Source organism: Peromyscus eremicus, chromosome 4, assembly GCF_949786415.1.
Source record: "Peromyscus eremicus chromosome 4, PerEre_H2_v1, whole genome shotgun sequence".
Classification (NCBI taxonomy): Eukaryota; Metazoa; Chordata; class Mammalia; order Rodentia; family Cricetidae; genus Peromyscus; species Peromyscus eremicus.
In genome coordinates, this window is record NC_081419.1 from 58,457,679 (window position 1) to 58,478,458 (window position 20,780).

Sequence of the window (20,780 nt, forward strand, 5' to 3'; positions counted from 1 at the left end):
GAAATAAGTCACCACTGAAGTTACCATTTTTATGTAGGGATGAAGGGCACAAAAACCCCTCTCTCTCACCAGCAGTAAGCAACACGGTACCAGGAGCTACAGCTCTTGTGTATGCAGCAGCCCCTTATCTTTTTATTATTATTATTTTAAAAAATTTCATTTTATATACCAGCAGGTGTTCTGTATGTCACATGTGTTGCTAATTAGTCAATAAATAAAACACTGATTGGCCATTGGCTAGGCAGGAAGTATAGGCGGGACAAGGAGGAGAATAAAGCTGGGAAGTGGAAGGCTGAGTCAGAGAGACACTGCCAGCCGCCATGATGACAAACAGCATGTGAAGATGCCGGTAAGCCACGAGCCATGTGGCAAGGCATAGATTAATGGAAATGGATTAATTTAAGCTGTAAGAACAGTTAGCAAAAAACCTGCCATGGCCATGTAGTTTGTAAGCAATATAAGTCTCTGTGTTTGCTTGGTTGGGTCTGAGTGGCTGTGGGACTGGCGGGTGACAGAGATTTGTCATGACTGTGGGCCAGGCAGGAAAACTCTAGCTACAAGCAGGTCTTAATATTTTAACAATATATTTTATTTGTTGCTAGAGAGATTAAAAAATAGCATTCGAAGGATTATATATTAGTTAATTCTGATTACTGAAATTATGGTGCTTCTAATTCAAAAGACCTACACATCCCTGAAACTGAGCCTTGGAGAGGACCAGAAAGGCAGGATATGAATGACAGAGCAACCTCAGGTCTGATTACACAGCCCTGTTGTTCACTAGGATTTAGGAAGCACCTTTTGAGAGTGTCTATAAATGCACAGGTAGTAGTAGACTCAGTCTTTTTATTCTGTTCATCACTTAGCTCTGGATTAGTATTTCTACTAAATATTTTATTAAAACTAAAAAATATTTAACTCCCCCAGCCCTACCCTAAGTGTTAAGTTATTAAAGTCATATTATTTTCTTGGAACAACCATTGCTTTAAGATTTTTCTAACTCTGACCTATCTCTTATTGTGTACTTTACGTAGCATTATTACTATGAATACAGAGTACAGTTGACTTTGAATTAATGGGTAGGATAGCTAAACTTTATTGTATGTCACAGAAGTAAACACTGGATCCTTAGCCCCTTGCTGACACTGATGTTTCTTTCTCACTCCAAGGATCGTTTGGCACATCATCGCTGGCTTGTATTTTTTCATTTTGGAAAAAATGAAAATGTAAATGATCCTGAATTGAAGAAACTGAAAACCCTGCTTAAAAATGAGCATATTCAAGTAAGGAAAAAATTTACCTTGCCTAGCTAGTGTGTGTCCTTATTTATCTGTCCTTGGTCACTTTGGCTCAAGGTTTCTCAATTTTTTTGTTTGAAAACAGCTTTAGTGTCTGGGGATGCCGTTAGTTGGTAGAGCTTACACGGTGTACATGAGGCTCTGAATTGAATTCCCTGGTAGTGCCTAAACCTGGCAGTAGCACAAATTTGTAATCCCTGTTGAAGCAGGAGGGTCAGAAGTTCAAGGTCATTCTGAACTAGTTAGAGAGGCCAGCCTGGACCCCATAGGAGTCTGTGGTCCTTGAAGTGCATGTGTAGTTTTCTCCCTGCTACTTTTGGTAATAGACGTGATGCTGTGGACTCTTACCGTTGCTCTGTCCCCTTGGTTTTGGTCTGTTAATGTTTTCATTTGCTTTGTTTGAAGCAAACAGGGCCTTGCTGTAGTACAGCCTGTTCTGGAACTTGTCCCCACCTCTCTCTGCTGACTCCTGGAATTGTAGTCTCTGATGCTATGCTCATTTGTGGAGCATTTCCATTTCCTGTTACATTTCTTAAATGACCCATTGATGATTTTGTTCATTGTCCATATATTTGTTCCCCATGGTTTGATTTCCACTTTGGCTTTATTGTAGTGAGGAGATGCATGTAATACTAGCTGTTTTAAGTTGTTGATACTTGTTTGTGATATATAGTCGGCTGTAATGCTGATATAAAGGATGCTTATTAGTAGCACCCACTAAATTGTAATGATTGTGAATATAGTCCTATATACATAAGTGGATGTAGAGACTAGAAGTCAACATTGTATGTCTTCTTCAATCACTGTTGACCTAATTTCTGAAATGGTGTCTCTCACTGAACCTCAAATTTGCCAATTGAGCTAGACCAGCTGGCCTACGAGCCCCAGCAAACCTCTTGTCCCTGCCTGTCTATCACTGGGATTAGAGGTGCAAATCACTGTTCCCAGGCTTTATTGTTTTTCATTTATTTTTGAGATTATAATTGGAGTATTTCTTCTTTCCCTTCCCTCCCTCCGAACACTCCAAATACCTCCTTGCTGTCTTTCAAACTCATGACTGCTGGTTACTGAACTCAGATCTGCCTCTTGAACAGCAAGCAGTTTACTAATTGAGCTGTCTGCTCAGACCCCTGAATGTAATTTGAGTCACAGTTCTTCTCTACTTTCTGTTGATAGTCCTGCTGGCTCATTCTTCTTCCTGATCAGATGTTGGTCCATCTGACTGTTGTTTTAATGGAGCTTTTGTCTTAAACGCCACATTTCCCTCCTTAGTTTATTATTTGCTTATGTTATTTTTGCTGTTTTCTTTGACACTGGGAACATTATCCTTTTTCTACATTATTTTTGATGTGCCTCACTTGTAAAGTTACCTTTGCTCTACCATAAGATGAAATTGCCCCTACATTCTCTTCAAGGATATTTTTCTTAAAGAAATACATTTTCTTGGAAATTTCCTGCAGGTTTCTAAACTGTCTAGGAAGCATTCTTTATTGAGTTCAGTATTAAATATAAATGAACCATTTCTGTACCTTCATTTTATAACCCATTGAATTCTAATGTTATTTGGGGGTAGTTATCTTTATGAATATTTGAAAATTGTATAAAATATTATTTATTCAATTCAGTGTTCTACTTCCCAGGTTGGAAGGTTTGACTGTTCTGCAGCACCAGGCATCTGTTCTGATCTCTATGTTTTCCAGCCCTGTCTAGCAGTGTTTAAAGGACAAGGAACCAAAGAGTATGAAATTCATCATGGTAAGTGTATTAGTTACTTTTCTCTTGCTGTGATAAAACACCATGACCAAGGCAGCTTATAGGAGGAAGGGTTTATGTGAGCTTCTGTTCCAGAGGATAAAGGGCCCATCATTATCACTGCGGGCAAACATGGCAGCAGCAGGCCTGGCAACAGGAGTAGCTAGAAGCTCACACCCTGGACTGCTACAGGAAACCATACAAACTGGGAATGGTATGAGGCTTCAAACTCTCAAAGTCCATGCTGGTGGCACATTTCCTCCAGGAAGGCCATTGCTCCTAAGCCTCCCCAAACAACACCACCAATGGGGACCACCCATCACAGTGAGACTAGGAAAAATGACAGGAATGCATGTGTACTTTCAAATAGAAATATTCTAATTATGATTTATATTTTGTATACACATTATCAAAAATTTTCTCACTAGCAAATATGGGGGGAGACTTTTTCATTACATATAGTTATTTTATTATGTTTATTCTTCTTTTAAAGGTCTTTTTTAAAACACTTTGATAACTATTTCAGCAAAAAATCTGAGGGTGACACATCACTGTGTGGGGGTTTGTTTATTGGCAAAGCAAGCAGCCCCTGCGGTCTCCATCTCACTATGCCTCATTCAGCCTCTCAGCTACCCAACCCTGCCTGCCCTAGAACTCAGACCTCACTAATTGCTTTGTCTCTGCTGTCCTGAAAGACATGCAGTTCAATGAGTAACAGCTACTGAGTCAAGAAATGCTTCTTTCTTGCATCCCCTTATTATGGCACTGCTTTAAGTATGAGGTTTGAAAATTGCAAGACGGTGAACTCTTGTCTTAAATACTGTTCTGTGGCTATAAAGAGACACCATGACCAAGGCAACTTAGAAGAGAAAGCGTTTAATTGCCTTGTTTACAGTTTCAGAGGGTTGGTCCATGACCATCATGGCAAGGAGCAGATGGCAGGTAGGCAGTCATGGTGCTGGAGCAGAATCTGAGAACTCACATCTGATCCACAAGTTGCAGGAAGAAAAAGAAGAGTGAGACTGGGCCTTGCATGGGCTTTTGAAACGTCAAAGCCCAGCCCTAATGACACACCTCCTCCATAAGGCCACCTCGTAATCTTTCCCAAACAGTTCCAACAATTGGAAACTAAATATTCAAACATGTGAGCCTATGGGGACCATTCTCATTCAAGTGACAAAAGCTGTACTCTCAAGAGGTTTGGATGGCAGTGTGATAGGCCCCGGAGAAAGAGCTCTAGGGAGAACATGAAAAGTGCTCAGAGGCCGCTTTATGTAAATCTCAACAAGATCCAAGGCGTTTGTCTGTAGCATAGTCAGGGTCAACATGTGAGCTGAGCATGAACTGCTTAGCTACTTAAAGCAAATACAGAAGTAAAAGAAGTGGGGCCCTTCAGACTACAGCAGTGGGTCGTGACCCCCTTGGCAAACTTTTCTGCCCCAAAATATTTACATTATGATTCATAACAGCAAAATTAAAGTTATGAAGTAGCAAAAAAAATAATTTGATGGTTAGGGTTGCCACAACATAAGGAATTGTATTACAGAGTCACACATTAGGAAGGTTGAGAACCACTGGGCTAAAGGAACTATGTGAACAAAGGTATGATAAGATAACCCTGACTACAGGTTCTGTTTGCGAGTCAGCAAAGGGCCGTGTGCAGTTGAATCATTGTCATAGTCACAGCTTCCAGTGAAGATGCAAACTGAAGTTGAAAGTGTTAAATAATTGCCCCCAACATAGACGAAGGAGATTTTTAACATGCACAAGTGTCTAACTCTAAAACCTAAGCTTGTTAGAGCCTCACATCGAGTAGGTTATACTGTGAGCCATGCTGGTCTGGACTTACTGTGCCTCAAGCTCAAACTGCCCTTGAACTTGCAGTCTTCCTGCCTCGGCCTCTACAGTGCTAAGGTTACAGGTGTTACACACTGGTGTTACACCACTGTGCCCAGGGTGGAGGTACAGATGTTGCCTCTGGAATGTTCCTCACACCTTCTCTGTTCTGTTTGCCTTGTTTGGATCCATCATGACCTTTGTCCACAGTTGCTTCTTTCTCTTGTTTGCACTCAGTACCCAGCATACCCTTTTCATGACACTGCTCTGCATTTTCAGTCTTCTGGAGAATGAACCTCGCACTCCTTAGTATATAGCAGCAATGGCGTTTTCTCACTGCTCTGTCTCCAGCACTTAGAGAAATGTCAGGCATGTAGTAGGAACTCTGTGAAGAGCTGTTAAATGAACAGGGTGCATTCATACCTGTTTCTTCTGTTTTCGTAGCCTCATCACCCACCTTTGCTCCTCCAAATAATCTTAGCTTCAGCTACTTTTGAATTCTTGAACATGCCACATTCTTTCACTCCTTTCTGCCATCACACATAATTCTACCTCCTAAATTATAATTATTCCTTCCTGTTCCTCCAGATATTTTGCACACTCCAAATTACCCTTGAAAACTTACTCTTCTACCCTAGGAAGCACACTAAATCTTTGAGCACTTCCCTTTATGTTACTAATAACTATAATGCACCTTGCACTCAGCATCTCTGTGTCCCAAGTAAAACACACAAAATAGAAAATAATGTGAGCTCTACTTAACCTCTGCCCTAAAGAACTTTATAGACTTGGAGAGAAAGCAGACAGGTAAAGGACAGTGTTTAAATGTTTGAGTGTGAAGTAGTATCTTTTACCCAAATAACAACTATTTGGTCTTCAGGAATCTGGGAACAGCTTATCTTAGTTTCTTTATGATACTGCAGTCAAGGTAGATGAAGGTCATCTGAAGATGAGGCTGTAGCCATTCCATCAGGGTTCAACATGGCATGTGGGATAATCAGAAAGCTTCATATAGCAGGAGGCCTTGGTTCTTCACCATGTTGTGCACTCTAGAGTGCTTACAGTGTGGTAGCTGACTAATCCCAGAATAAGTAATCTGAAAATGAGAAAGCAAGACAGAAGGAACACATGAGACCACAGCCCCATATTCTGTTGGTCACTTGTACATGAAGTAAATCTCATTTGAGCTGTCTTGGAAGGAAACTGGCCTTCAGTAAGTAAGTGTAGATTGTACTTACAAAGAAACTGAGGTAGAACAATCCTCTGAGATTAGAGGAAGCCCTGAAAGAGCAATCTCCATGTTAAGATGTAAAGTACACACAATGGTTAGCAGTAGAAGAGATGATAAAACACATTCCAAGCACAAAACCCAGTAGATTTATTCACAGACCTGAGATAAGAGAGCCCTGTTGATCTTAGACCAGCAGGACTTCAAAGACGAGAAAGATCTTTGTTGAGAGAAGACTAAGATGAAATTATCTCTGATCTTCTGGGGAAAGGCATTGGAATTTCATCCTGAGGGAAAGCAGGGAGATGCTTGGTTTTAGAAAAGTCGCTGGCTGCCCAGCCTGGGTGGGAGGCAACATTGGAAGGAAGGAACTGCAGAGACTGCCTGGTCACTTAGGGTAGGACTGCCATAGAAAGATGATGGTAGCCAAGAGAAACACAAAGGTTAGTAGATGGATTAAAATCTTTTAGAAACTCAGTTAATTTAGTTTTTGTTAGGATGTCAGGGATTCAGAGAGGAGTCAGGTAAGTGTCCTAATTTTATTTAGTGAATTGGACTTGGAATAATTGGACCTTTAGTGAGGCAGAGGATACTGGATTAGTAGTTGACAAGAAGTAGAATGTGTAGTTCACTGTTGAATACACATACACACACACACACACACACACACACACACACAGGCATGCACACACGCATGCATGCCTTGGCTTTAGTAAAGAAATTTAAGCCAAAAATGAAGACATTAAGTTGGATATTAATGGTAAAGGCCTGCGTTGATATGAGTTAATGTGAGTAAAGAGAAGAGAATCAGTGACCGGGACCACCTCTCAGGGGTGGTCAGCAAGAAAAATGCATGAAGCAATCCAAGAAACAGCGCTAAAGAAAACAGGCAGGAGAGTGCATCATCACTTGTCATTCCGGATGTACATAGTGTCACCTGCCTTTTCTGTTGTACCGTGACTCTAAAAGGAAGAGCTTTCTCTTTCTGTTTGCCATGGCAATATGAATGTGTCTGACTCAGTGCTCAGCTTAATTTTGACTATTGAATAAGTCAGAAGGCATGGAAAAATGGAGTCTCTTGTAGTTAAGAAAGATCTTCTGCCAAGCCAAGAAGCATGTTCTTCTTTAGGCTGTAGCAAATCATTAAATGCATTTAAATTTGGTTTTGTTGTTGTTTTTAAGGGTGACTGTAGTCGCAGAAGGAAAATGGGTTCATTCAGGAAGGCTGAGGCCAGAGTACTAGTGTGGCTGTTGCAGTAGGCCAGACTGAGCGGCAGCAGCAGCAGTGGGCATGGTGCTAGGTGAGAGACGGGGTGGATAGTCAGACAAGAACCAGCAGACAAGAATCCTCTCATGGTCTCATTTAGACAATTGCGTCACAGCAGTTATGCTGAGACTGTGAAAAAAGAAACACGGAGGGGTTTGGAGTTGATGACCCATTCTAATTCAGATTCATTAACTTTCCAATATCAAGTACATCTTTCCACTGGACAGTTTGTAATACATTTTTTAATTCACGAGAATACTAAAGGGATTATTGTACTTACGATGGTGAGAAAGCATTCCACAGAGGTCGTGTCATTTAACTAGTGCAAGAAACAGAAGAGTGTACAATAGAAGGGGATTCCTGGTACAGCAAGCCAAGGTGAGGACACTGAGCCAGTGCATTCATAGCTGCTTCTTTGTTTTTTGAATATTTTAAGTATTAAAATTGGAATGTTTCTGTAGAAACAGAAGACAGTACATACTTCAATTTTTCTCAATTTATAGGAAAGAAGATTCTATATGATATACTTGCTTTTGCCAAAGAAAGTGTTAATTCCCATGTTACCACACTTGGACCTCAAAACTTCCCTGCAAGTGACAAAGAACCATGGCTTGTTGACTTCTTTGCCCCGGTGAGTTATTTTTGTTTCTAGACAACTTGAATATTAGTACTGGAGCTGTTTGGGCTCTGCTTCTCCAGCTCTGCTTCTCCTTCTGGGCACTGCCAGGACAGAGGGTGTAGGCAGAATGTGCCACTGGCCGGCCTTTACGTCACTTAGCAGAGACGGTGTAGTGCTTCTCTTCATTTGTTGATTTGCTCACACTCGTCCCTTTCTTCCCAGTGGTGCCCGCCATGTCGAGCTCTTTTGCCAGAGTTACGGAAAGCATCAACGCTGCTCTATGGCCAGCTCAAAGTTGGTACATTAGACTGCACAGTTCATGAAGGACTCTGCAACATGGTAAGACAAGGACAGACTTTGACCATCCAGTATTAAAACAACTTTTCAGATGCACACTTATTTATAGCAGTAATGTTGAAACAGTTTCAACAAAGTAGTAAATTGTAGTTGAATTGTAAATAGATGTGTAGAAGGTTGACTGTATACAAGGCTTTGTTTACCAAACTCAAGCATGTATTTATTTGACTCATAAAATACATAAATTTCCATTTTATTAAAGGCTTTATACTTTTGTAACATATTTTTTAGTTTTAGCAGTCTGCAAGTTTATTCTTTAGATTTCTTTATACTTGTCAGTTTGAGTAGTTGATTTAAGCAGACAGGATATCCAATTGAAAAGAATTGCTCATTTTTAAGATGTGAAAGCAATGATATGGTTATGTGGGTGACAACATTTTATATTTTAAATATACTCTGGTAGTTATGAATGGGATGTAAAACTTTGTCATGTTGGGGTAAGAATAAACCAGACCTGGGAGAGGTATAAATGTCATAAGAGTAGCCATGAGTGGATGATGATCATAGCTATGTGAATACACAAGAGTTTGTTTTCTTTCTATAATAGGAATGTTTTAACTCAAAAACTACAATGTTAAAGAAAAAGATGGAAAGGAAAGCCTGTTTTTTAATACATAATAGAATAGGTAAATGTTTGACTTCACTAGAAAATACAAGTTACATCAAAATTTTGATATCTTTGCTACCCATCATATTGACAAGAAATTTAGAAATCTAACAGTATTCAGAAATGGCACAGTGAAATACCAGAGCATCTACAAATTGATAAGCCAGGCTAGGGATGTAGCTCAGTGAACAGCACTTGCCTCGGATGTTTAATTCCTGGGTTCCAAACCCTAGCATTGAAAAAGAAATCTTTACCAGCTTGAGTAAATACTAAAAACACAATACAAAATGAAAAAGGCATGTGACATAGCAGCAGTTAAGTATGATAAAAATCAGAGAAGAGTCTTTAAATATTCAAAACAGTACAGTATGCTGCTTTAAGATAATGTACATGTAGTGAAGTTTAAAATACCAGCGGATTGGACACCTGCTAATTTCAGCAGATTAGGGAGGATTGGGACCAAGGAAGACAATGTCAACAACAAGCCAATATGGCCAAAAACTATTAGTCATTAAATGTAGGGGGAAATATGTAGGCATTTATGAGGTTATTCTCTAAGTTTCAGTGTGTTTGAAATTAAAGTACGTTGGAGGGGGTTGTTAGTGTGTTTTAAGGAAATAAATAAAAAGAGGCATTGGTGTCTCATGTCCTTTATGTGATTTGGAAAGTAGATGCCAACCAAAGTTATAAAATCATCATGAGTAATGGCAGTTCATCTTGAACCTGTTGGTTTTTCTACATTTTGTCTCAAGTAACTGCATTATCAACAATTAAGGAAAGTGTAAGGATTAAAAACATAGGATCATATTCACCTGAAGTAAGCCAGGATTCCTCATTCAGGCACATCATCTCGTTGGCTTACCATGAGCAAGTCACTTAGTCCTCAATAGCTCAGTGGCCTGGTACGTAAAGTAGGCTTTGTAATGTTGACTACTGAGTAAAATTGTCCTGAGAGATGAATGAGATTGTGTGTGGCTAGAGCTCAGCCGACAATAAGAACTTGTAAAGTTTTAGCTAGTCTCTTAACCTAATAAATGCTTTGAATTCACACATTTGCAAAACCTCATAATGTTGCTAATTTCTCTAGAATTATGAATCTTAAAATTTTCTATTTAATAATGAGTTCTTATCAACTTTAGGACCCATAGATCAGCTATAGCAGATCACACATCCATAGACAGGGAAATCACTTTGTAACTTTAAAAACTACAAAATGCTTCCAGGGCTGGTGCCCATGTTAACTGTGAGGAGGGAATGAAACATTTTGTATTATGAGAACCGTCTTGAGTAAAGAATAAAAAGTGACTATTTTCTTAGAGGATGGCTCATAGTTCTTTAAAATATCGTCATGTTCATTTATTCTTGCTATTTTATGTTGCTGTTCATCACCCTCTAGGATGACTACAGTACTGTCATTAGAAAAAGTGACTGATGTGTCACTGGCTCTCGCTCCTAGTTTGAAGAGAGCAAAAAGATGAAGTGCGTACTAATCAATTACTCTGGCACACTTCCCATGTTTTGGTGCCATTGGACCTTAATAGATAAAGATTAGCTATTCATTATACAAGCTTTAATGCATTGTCTTTGTTAAACTTGTCTAACCCAACATTCTTCGATCACCAAGAAGATAGTAGATTTTTGCAGTCTTGTTAAAGGGGCTAGAGATATGGCTCAGCAGTTAAGAGCACTTGTTGCTCTTACAGAGGACCCAGGTTCTGTTCCCTGCACCCACATGGTGGAAACAGCTATCTGTAAGTCCAGTTCCAAGGGATCAGACACCCCCTTCTGACCTCCTCGAGCACCAAGAAGCACACAGTGTATATACATACATTCCCACAAAACACCCATACACATAAAATAAAAATAAATATATCTAAAAAATTTGTACAGAATTGAAACAGATGGTAAGATACAGGAATGTCTTCTTCCTTGCAGTATAACATTCAAGCTTATCCAACAACAGTGGTATTCAACCAGTCCAGTATACATGAGTATGAAGGACATCACTCTGCGGAACAAATCTTGGAGTTCATAGAGGTATTTAATTAGAGACTATGGCTAGAAATCTTTCTGTTTATATGTATACTTTGGATGACTGTATTGGGACTTACTCTTTTTGTGCCAGAAGATTGTTTGCTGAAAAGAATTTGTTTTAATTTAAGCCTACTATGGTGTCTTGTACATGGGAGACATTGCTATTGAATATATGGAATTGTAATTTCCCATGAAGCCTGTCAGCCTTTTCCCTGTTTTCTCTCAATGCAGAAGTGTTCTCATCCACAGCATCAAGGCCAGGCATCCTGCACAAAGCTTTTGCATTGTTAGCACAGAGTGCCTGCATCCACACATCTCCTTGGTTTTTCATTCAGCTTTGACTAGAATCATTACAGGGGCTTCCAGAGAAATGAAAACCTGTAGCTTATTGTTGTCTACTAGTGTCCATTCTACTCTATCTTATTCCTCTGTCCTCCTCCAAAGTAATATGTTGTGTTGTGTTTTGATTGCTGTCTTAGTGAAACTAATGTTTTAGTTAGTATGATATAGGCCGAGGCTCTGTTAAAACTGCATTTGGAATATACAGTCTCAAGAAAGGTGTATAGCTTCTCTATTTAAATATCAAAAATAATAGTAGTAGGCTTTAGGTTAATAATTAAATGGTTATTTCTAAACATACTGTTCCTGATAGCATAACAGATATGTGTGGCTTATGTAGGTATCTGGATTACTCCTAGAACTTGATTATATGATCTACTGATAGTCTCCAAGATACCCCTTTTCCCAGCTTACAGTGATTTCAATGCTAAGGTGAAAATATATCTTTTAAGAAAACTGACTGGCAGAATCCAAACTTAATACATTTGGTAATTCACTTTTTAAAGCAATTCATGATAGATTTCTTTTAAATATCCTTAAGTATCTTTTGATTTCTCTAAAATAGGAACTTTCTAAATGACATACCCCAGCAACTTGCCAGAAATACATGAAAAACTTGGTATATATAATAATAGTGTTTTGGTTTTTCTTTTTTAGGATCTCAGAAACCCTTCAGTGGTCTCTCTTACGCCCACTACCTTCAATGAACTAGTTAAACAGAGAAAGCATGACGAAGTCTGGATGGTTGATTTCTATTCTCCGTGGTGTCATCCCTGTCAGGTCTTAATGCCAGAGTGGAAACGAATGGCCCGGGTAGAGTAACATAGTCTGATGTTATACTGCTGAGAATGCTGGGGTAACCGTTCTTTTGAAACCAAGGCCATAAGCCTATGACTGGGTATTTTATACAGACCTGATTGAATTGTTAAGACCACACCACTATCCCTGACTACTAAGTAAACCATCTAATACACTTCTGGCCAAAATACTGCCAGTGTTAGCCCTGAGGTCATCTTAATTTTCTGTTTAAATTTTTCTGTCATTTTCTTTTTAGAGCTTACAGATAACTGTTTCCTCATAATATTATGGGTCACAAAAATAGCCGGCCCTAGTCAGCAAGTGTGGTGGTACATAGTGATAATACTAGCATTTAGAAGGCTGAGACAGGAGGATCAGGAATCCAAGATTATCCTGGGCCACAAAGCTCCAGGCTCTGTCTCCAAAATAAACAAAAACTAAATAAAACAGAAAATAACCTCAAATAGTAAAATATTTATATCAATTTCCTATAAACAAACCGTGTTATAAAATACTGAATGAAAGCAAATTATTTAAATACTAGAATGGAAAATGAAATCAATAGTTCATATTTATACCTCAGATAAAAATAAACTCAGGAGTTAAAGTGAATTATTGTATCTTAACATTTAAGATTATGTTTTTTTATGCTCTTCTAATAAAAATTTTGAATGTGAGTCAGAGATAATACTACCTCCATTAGAAAAAAATATTTTTTAAAAAAATACTGGATTATATTTTGGTTACTAACATTAAATTTTTTTAAATATGTATTTTCCCACATGGTAAATGAGCCAGTTATTTCATCTGCAATAACTATGGAAAGTTCTTAATTACAAAATTATAAAGTTCAAAGTCATTAGTTTAAATGGCATATTTTAAATCTTTCCCCATTGTTCCTGTGACAGTGATGAACAATAAAATACTCATTTTCCAGTGACTATTTAACACATAGAAACGTTGTCCTGAGGGCTGTGGAGTTGCTCAGCAGTTAGGAGCACTGGCCGGTCTTGCAGAAAAGCGGGCACTCTCGCCCATCTTTAACCCCAGATGCAGGGTTGCAGGGCCCTCTTCTAGCCTCCAAGAGCAATGCACACACACGGTGCGCAGATGCAGGAAAACACTCATACACATCTTTTTTTTACTTTAAAGTTATAGAGATAATTTTATTTCAGTCATTGACCCATGTGTTGACTTTTGTTCTTTTATAGACATTAACTGGACTGATCAATGTAGGCAGTGTGGACTGCCAACAGTATCATTCTTTTTGTACCCAAGAAAATGTTCAGAGATACCCTGAGATAAGATTTTATCCCCAAAAGTCAAATAAAGCTTATCAGTATCAGTAAGTATCCTCTCAAATTTGAAGACGTCTATTATAATCCCTTGGTTGTACAATTAACATTGAAGTTAGCCTAGCATATATGTACTGGGAGGCCACCGGTAGATGAGCCCTTAGAAGATGATGAGGAAGCTGAACGATAAAACTAGTTAAGTTCTAGTCAAGAAGCTGAAAGGAGGAACTCGTGTTTATTAAGTCTTCCTGGCCCCAGCTCCTGTCCAGCCCTGTCCTGCATCATTTGTTCTACTCTTATACTTGGTGGGGAGGAGTTGTACCCTCCTACTGCTGCAGAGTAGGAACTGCCACATCAGACTTCGTAGCTCATCTGCTAGTCTCAGACTTGAACCCAGGACTGCCCTAGTGTCCACCTATTCTATACTATGTAGGTATTTAAAAAAAAAAATCTTGATTAAGAAGTGAAAATTGAGCCATGGGTTTCTCTTTGAAAAAAATGAAAGAATCAGCTATGAAGAAATCACAAAAGCATGTACAGTCCTGGGTTAATTCCCAGCCACTTGGGGGCAGGGGTGATACAAAGACTCATAAAAAATGTATATGAAGTCATGTAACTCTTAATTTTCTTTGTGAAAAGAGATACTAGGTGACTTTAATCAGTCAAGACTTTTTCTTTTAATTGCTACAGTAAGATAGTTTCTTGACCATATCCAGTAATAGAAAATACTGTTTACAACTTGATTTTTTTTTTGTTCTTTCAGTAGTTACAATGGCTGGAATAGGGATGCTTATTCCCTGAGAAGCTGGGGTCTTGGGTGAGTAATTGTTATGCATATTTTTGACTAACACTGACTCAAAGCTGTTTGTCTTCTCATGTGCCTAGTTTTCTGTGAGATAGGATTCTGGTATTTAAAATACCTGGGAAGGATAAGATTTATGATGATGGACTCAAGCTTCATTCCATCACTATCCTTTGAACCATTTTTAACTTAGGAACATTCGTGGTATTGCCATAGAATGCTTGCTTTGCTTTTGTATAATGAGAAATGCTGCTTGATCCCCTTACTGCAGATTTTTACCCCAAGCATCCATAGATCTGACACCTCAGACTTTCAACGAGAAGGTTTTAGAAGGGAAGACTCACTGGGTGGTTGATTTCTATGCTCCTTGGTGTGGACCTTGCCAGAACTTCGCTCCAGAGTTTGAACTCTTGGCTAGGGTAAGTATTGTTGTCTAGTTAGATAAATAAATACTCACATACATGTTTTAGTAATTGGTTAAAACATTGTAAACTAACTCTTAACTTAGTTCTTGAAAGTTATCTCTCAATTTAAAAAGAGAAATCTGTTCCTATAACTATAATCTGTCTTTCTTGAGACAGGTTTCTCTTTATAATGCTGACTGACTTGGAATTCCCTATGTAGGTAGACTAGGCTAGCTTCAGACTCAGAGGTCTGCCTGCCTTTGCCTCCCAAGTGCTAGTATTGAAAGCATTTAATGACAAACTACGAGTGTCCACGCGTATGTGTGTTTATGTGTGTACACATTGTTGTCCTATAGCTGTACTGCTAACCTAAGTTTGTCTCCCTGCTTGTGTTGATTCCATTATCCACAGGCTCAAACCAGAGACAGCAAAGACACTTTGATTGTCCCAGAGCTGGAGAGGGTAACACAGATCATATAGGAGAGTGGTGATGAGAAGAAGGGACATAGATGAAAGCTGTGAGGACAAGCAGAACTTTGTTTGTGGTAGACAGGTGAAGTGAGAGGAACCGAGGGTATGGCTAGCACAAAGGGAAAAAATTAATTGCAGATACTTTGTGTTTGAGGTGATTGGAGACATTCACGAAGAGCAGTCCAGAGTAGATTACCAAATCAAGGGAAGATTCATCATCATAGGACTATGTAAGATCTCATTGAGAGACTGTTGATAGTGAAAATACCCAAAGATGGGGCTCTGGTGCCATGTACTAACCTCAGGGTAAAGAATGAGATCACTGTGCTGGGTGGGGTTGGGGGACTGTAAGTAAAATCAGGAAAGACAGGAGGCAGGCATGGGCAGTGCCTTAAAGCACACTTGAAGAAAATGGAGAAGTCCAGAAAGTGTCTGTTGGTTGGATCAAGGAAAGGTCGCTATGGCCTTAAAGCTGTTGGGAATGATAACAGTGTTGGGAATGATAACAGTGGAGATCACTTAAGAGTACCACACACAAAGATGATGCTGGAGGGATGAGATGGCAGTATGCATGCTGGTAATGAGAGAAAACCGCTTTTGTGATTGTCTGCAAGGCATGGAAAAGAGTAAGAGTTGACCTTGACAATACAGAAAGAGTGAAATCTGACCTGGGCAGTTTAGATGCTCTGGTCAGCCATGCGCTAGACAAAGAATGCCAGTTAGTATTAAAGACAGATGCTTGGTTGTGGTGGGTTAAGTGGGGTGGCTGGGAGGAGGTAGGGGTCAGAGTTAAAGCCTCAAGGTGCTCCTGAGCAAAGACTGTTTATGTCAGACAGATGGCAGCTAGTGGGAAGCTTAAAGGGCTTGGGAAAAGTAGAAGTGATCTCATTTCAACTGGAAGAATTAAACTGGGTTTTAAATGTAACAAGTCCTTAAATATGTAAAGATCTGAAATATATTATATTGGCTATGTAATTGCCAAAATAGTTTATGCCAAAGATAAAATGGCAAGATCTGTGGATTTTTTTGTTGTTTTTCAGATGATTAAAGGAAAAGTGAAAGCTGGGAAAGTGGACTGCCAGGCTTACCCCCAAACATGCCAGAAAGCTGGTATCAAAGCCTATCCAAGTGTTAAATTTTACCAGTATGAAAGAACAAAGGTATGTACAGGCTTCCGCTCCATGCCTTCCTTTAGCAGGCCAAATGCCGAACGTTATGTGCTTTCTAGTTCTCTAGTTTGTCCCTTCATCTTTTAAAATTACTTCTGATTGAGACGTCTTCTTTTGCGGTGTGTGGAGGAATCTTAAAGGGTTTTCTCATAGGTCTGTTTGCTCTCAGTTGCCTTACAGACTTTGTGCTCCGTGAATAGAAAGAAACCTAACCAAACATTAATACATGTTGTCTCTGGGTTGTAGAATTCAAAGTAATATTGTGTGAAGTTCTAGTGCCTTTTTTTTTTCTTTCTGTCAGTTTGGTTTGATTTTGTTTGTGTAGGTAACTTGCTTTGTAGACCAGGCTGGCATTGGACTCACAGGTATCCACCTGCCTCTGAGTATTGGCATTAAAGACATGTACCACAGTGCCTAGCTGTGTTAGGTTTTCAGTCAAACCAAAGCTCTAACCAAAAGCTCAACAAACCAAGGGCTGTGATCACTGGCTCCAGGGTTGCATCTTGCAGCTGACAAAAGCATTAACTGAAACCACATAAGGGTCTTCCCAGGTAATAAGATGGTTTTAACAGACCCATGATATGTTAGCAAGAACATTGATCCTTCTGAAGACAAATAAGACACATGTTTGTCTACTCAGTTATTTGTGAGAAATTACTGAAAGAAGTAGGATGTGAGCTTGATGGAAGACTTGTGTCTGTTGTTTTTCTTCTGTGGTGCTGAAGGCTAAACAGTGCTCTGCCTCCGCACTTCAGTCTCTTATGTATGTAACACCCTAACACCCCCAAATAAAAATCTTTGAGATCAGTAGTGCATTTTTCCTAGAAATCACTTTGTGTTCCCGTAATGCTGCTCCTAATACTGTTCTTTGAGTCCGGGTTACTGCTTTTGCAGCATTATGCACGTGAAGAAACTCAAATTTCAAACAGCTTTGGAACAAAAGAACTTTCGGGCATAAGAAAGCAAGCTTCTTGTGTGGAAATGTCATGTTTTGATTTAAGTACTTAAAAGATAACATGAGTGTTTTTAATTTTAGAAAAGTATTTGGGAAGAGCAAATAAATTCCAGAGATGCAAAAACTATTGCTGCCTTAATTTATGGAAAATTGGAAACTCTCCAAAGCCAAAGAAAGAGAAATAAGGTAAGAGCCAGGCCTACAAGTGACTGGCAGGTTGCCAAGGGTATTCTTAGTATGCATTCCATGAAGAAGTGAACATTAAAAAACATTTCCACTTTGGAGAAATATGACAGCCAAGATTATGTCCTCTAGATAATGAAATGCTTGGAAATTTGTATACTCACCATTTAACAAGAAAATGATCAAGTTTCTTCCATAAAAAACTTGGCCTCCAGTGTACATAGCAACATCGCTCATACACAGAAACAGGGAAAGACAAGTCACCCACAAGCAGAGTAGATAAGCAAAATATGGAATACCTATGTAGTAGAGTCTTGTCAACCTAAAAAGTGAAGAATGCATCCATGCTACATGGTAATTTTGAAAACATGCTTAGTTGAAAAAAGCCAGTCACAAAGGGCCACATATTGTATGGTTCTGTATGTGTGGAATGTTTAAAAAGCAGGTTAGTGGTTGGCAGGGCAGTATAAGAATAGAAATTATAATGGCTTACTATGAGTTTGGCTTTGAAGTGCAGAATAATGTCTGAAAATAGTGGTATAACTCTTGAGTATACCACTGCACTTTCATTTTTTAGTATGTGAAATACACAAGCTGGGCTTCATGGTGCACACCTTTAATCCCAGCATTTAGGAGGCAGAGACAGGCAGATCTCTGAGTTTGAAGCCAGCCTGGTCTACAGAGTAAGTTCCAGGCCAGTGAGTAATAAGGTCCTGTCTCCAAAATAATTTTTTTAAAAAGAAAATTATACAGTAATGTTATTAAAAATAGTGATATGGCTAATAGTTATTTAAATGTTGTTTAGTGTAAACAAAATATTGAATTATTAGCAGTGAATATTCTAGAACTTCAGCGTATTTTAGATAGCAAAGTATTTTTTGTGCTTGGTATAGGAGGGATATGTATTAGACCATAATCCCTTGTTCCTAAATTTGTGACTTCCCATCAGCACTGCGGAGTCCTGCCTGTGCTCTCCTCTAGCTGATTGGTTTGGTCCCCTTTGAGTCTGTTCTCGGCATACTGAGAAGCAGACGCCTGAGTGCTGGGTGCTCTGAGTAGGATTTAATATAGTTTCATCCAAGCCGAGGAGGAAGAGACACGCACAGCCTCTGGGAGGGTCAGGCTTTGTGGACAAGTTCTGTGTGGCAGTTCACTGGAGACCTAGGTGGAGAAAGACTTATAGAGCCTAATGTGGTATCACGAACATGTCCCCACCTAAGGGGCAGAGGAGATGTCTTCTTAGTGTCTAGAGTAAACATGTTCTTCTAATGATTTGGTTATTTTAATTTTTTCAAGTTATTTTAAAACTTAGGATTTTTATCTTAAGTTAAATATTTTTAAATGCATTATTACTCATAAACCAAAATACCGTAACTGAAATTAAGATAAAGACTATACCAGATATCACTTAATATCTTAGTTTCTTTGCTGTTGCTGTGATAAAAATACTCTGACAAAAGCAACTTAGGTTTTAAAAAAAAAAGTGATTCTGCCTCCCAGTTCACTGACACAGTCCATCCACCCCGGCGGGGAGTCATGTGTGCAGTGCAAGAGCTTGGAACAACTGCTCACATGACACCCAGTCAGGAAACAGTGATGAATGCATGCTGCTGTTCAGTGCCCTTCTCCATCTTACACGGTCCAGCATCCCTGAAAGAAATGACACTGTCACGGCGGAGGTCTCCCCATCTCAATCATGTAATTGTGATAACCCCATGGCATTTGCCGAAGTTTCTGTCCAGGTCATTCTAGATTCTGTCAAGTTGGCAGTGTTAACATTTAGGGAATATGACACACTAGTTACCATCCCTACTGTGTGCAGGTGAGAACTGTGACATTTCCATTGTTAATTAAGCAGGGAGTGTTTTGTGTGATGCTCCATTCAGTAAGAACATTGAGTATTTGGAAGAAAGCAAGATATTGATTAGCTTGTAATACCTTTCTCTTAATCACCTTTATATTAATACAGGATGAGCTTTGATGATGTTGAAGAAAAAAATTTTAAGAAAAAAGAATCTGGAAAATGACATCAGAAGGTCTGTTTTCCAAACATGAAGATGCTCTTGAGGCAGCAGCTGCGCATGACCTTGGTCTTGCAGTTGCCCTGTGCAGACTGAGCACCTGTGTGGTTCTGTAGTCTGCAGACACTTCCTTTGGAGAGCCGGGCAGTGCCATCTGAGACTGGAGCCACATATGGTTCTTTGTTTTGTTAATCCTTTTAGAAATAGAAAACACCATTCTTAGCTCAGGGCCATATAGAAATATTGCCTAGGCCAAGTCCAGTCCAAGGACTAGTTTGCTGACTACCAGAACTGATGTTTGGACACCTGGCTCTACATGTGGGTGTGTTATCTTTATACTGTACAAAGTGGATTTGGGTTTTTACTTGTAATTTTATGAGGGGCCTGAAAGAAAGTGACTTGGTTGGTTTTTCAGTCAGCCCTTCTAAAAGTTCTGCCTCTGACCGTATATTTTATTTTGACTACTTTCACAATATGGCAAAATAAAAATGCACCCATTTTTCATACTATATACAGTGTATATACAGAGCTTCTCCTTTTGTTTTCTTGTAAGAGTTGAAGAGATGTTCTTAACTTATCACAACAGTAAATGTAAAAATCTTGTAAACTGTGATTCTAGAACGAAGTAAAGAAAAGTATTTACAACAATTAAATGGACAGCATAGGAGTCACGGACAGAAGCCCTAGAGCCCTGTGTCCTAAAGGGCACGCATTCGTTCGTTTGTTTTCATAAATATGTTCCTACTGATGGTTTGGTTTTGTTTGAGGTGTCTTCCTGATATTTACACATTTGCCTTCTGAGTTCTGTTTCGATCATTCACATTGATTTTATTCATAAAGCTGTGGTTTTTATTCCTGTCCAATCTTCACCATTCAAATAGGAACAGTAATTTTGGATTTGTTTTAATGCAGCAGTGATGACACTGTTTCAGTTATTCCTGTCAAACGCTGTCTTTTCCATAAAAGTGTTGCCATAACAACTGAAGTTATTTTTACTGAAATCAAGCACATGATGGACTCTTCCCATTTCTCAGTTGTTTGGACTCAAAGGGTCACAGGGTTTCTCCTGCAACTCAAAAAGCTGAGTGACCTATAATTTAATTCTCATAGTGTGGGGGATTGTCAAAGTCACCAGTGAATAAAGACAAATGATTTTTCTAAAATTCTTTTGAAGATCATTGTTTGGAAGATTTTTATCACTTTACCACACTCTGTAGTCTGTCTTGATAAAGGTTATGTCATAGGTGTTATTTGTGGGAAAGCAATCCACTTTGGTTTCAGCTCTAAGCCACTCAGATTCTCCTGTGTTTTATCACTCAACTCCCTGACTCCGATCTTGTTTTAT

At 39.0% G+C, this 20,780-nt stretch overlaps 1 protein-coding gene across 1 annotated transcript in view; it reads left to right on the plus strand.

The window, feature by feature from the left end:
* Nucleotides 1-20,183, plus strand: part of Dnajc10 (DnaJ heat shock protein family (Hsp40) member C10) — a 38,373-nt gene extending 18,190 nt beyond the window's left edge. Inside the window, exons 12-23 of the mRNA XM_059260789.1 lie at nucleotides 1,170-1,283; nucleotides 2,939-3,053; nucleotides 7,885-8,012; nucleotides 8,223-8,339; nucleotides 10,900-11,001; nucleotides 11,995-12,150; nucleotides 13,347-13,480; nucleotides 14,194-14,247; nucleotides 14,504-14,651; nucleotides 16,148-16,267; nucleotides 17,313-17,417; nucleotides 19,384-20,183. Of these exons, the coding sequence (XP_059116772.1) occupies nucleotides 1,170-1,283; nucleotides 2,939-3,053; nucleotides 7,885-8,012; nucleotides 8,223-8,339; nucleotides 10,900-11,001; nucleotides 11,995-12,150; nucleotides 13,347-13,480; nucleotides 14,194-14,247; nucleotides 14,504-14,651; nucleotides 16,148-16,267; nucleotides 17,313-17,417; nucleotides 19,384-19,395 (1,305 nt within the window). The 3' untranslated portion in view covers nucleotides 19,396-20,183. The remainder of the gene's footprint in view (nucleotides 1-1,169; nucleotides 1,284-2,938; nucleotides 3,054-7,884; nucleotides 8,013-8,222; nucleotides 8,340-10,899; nucleotides 11,002-11,994; nucleotides 12,151-13,346; nucleotides 13,481-14,193; nucleotides 14,248-14,503; nucleotides 14,652-16,147; nucleotides 16,268-17,312; nucleotides 17,418-19,383) is intronic.
* The last annotated feature ends 597 nt before the right edge of the window (nucleotides 20,184-20,780 follow it).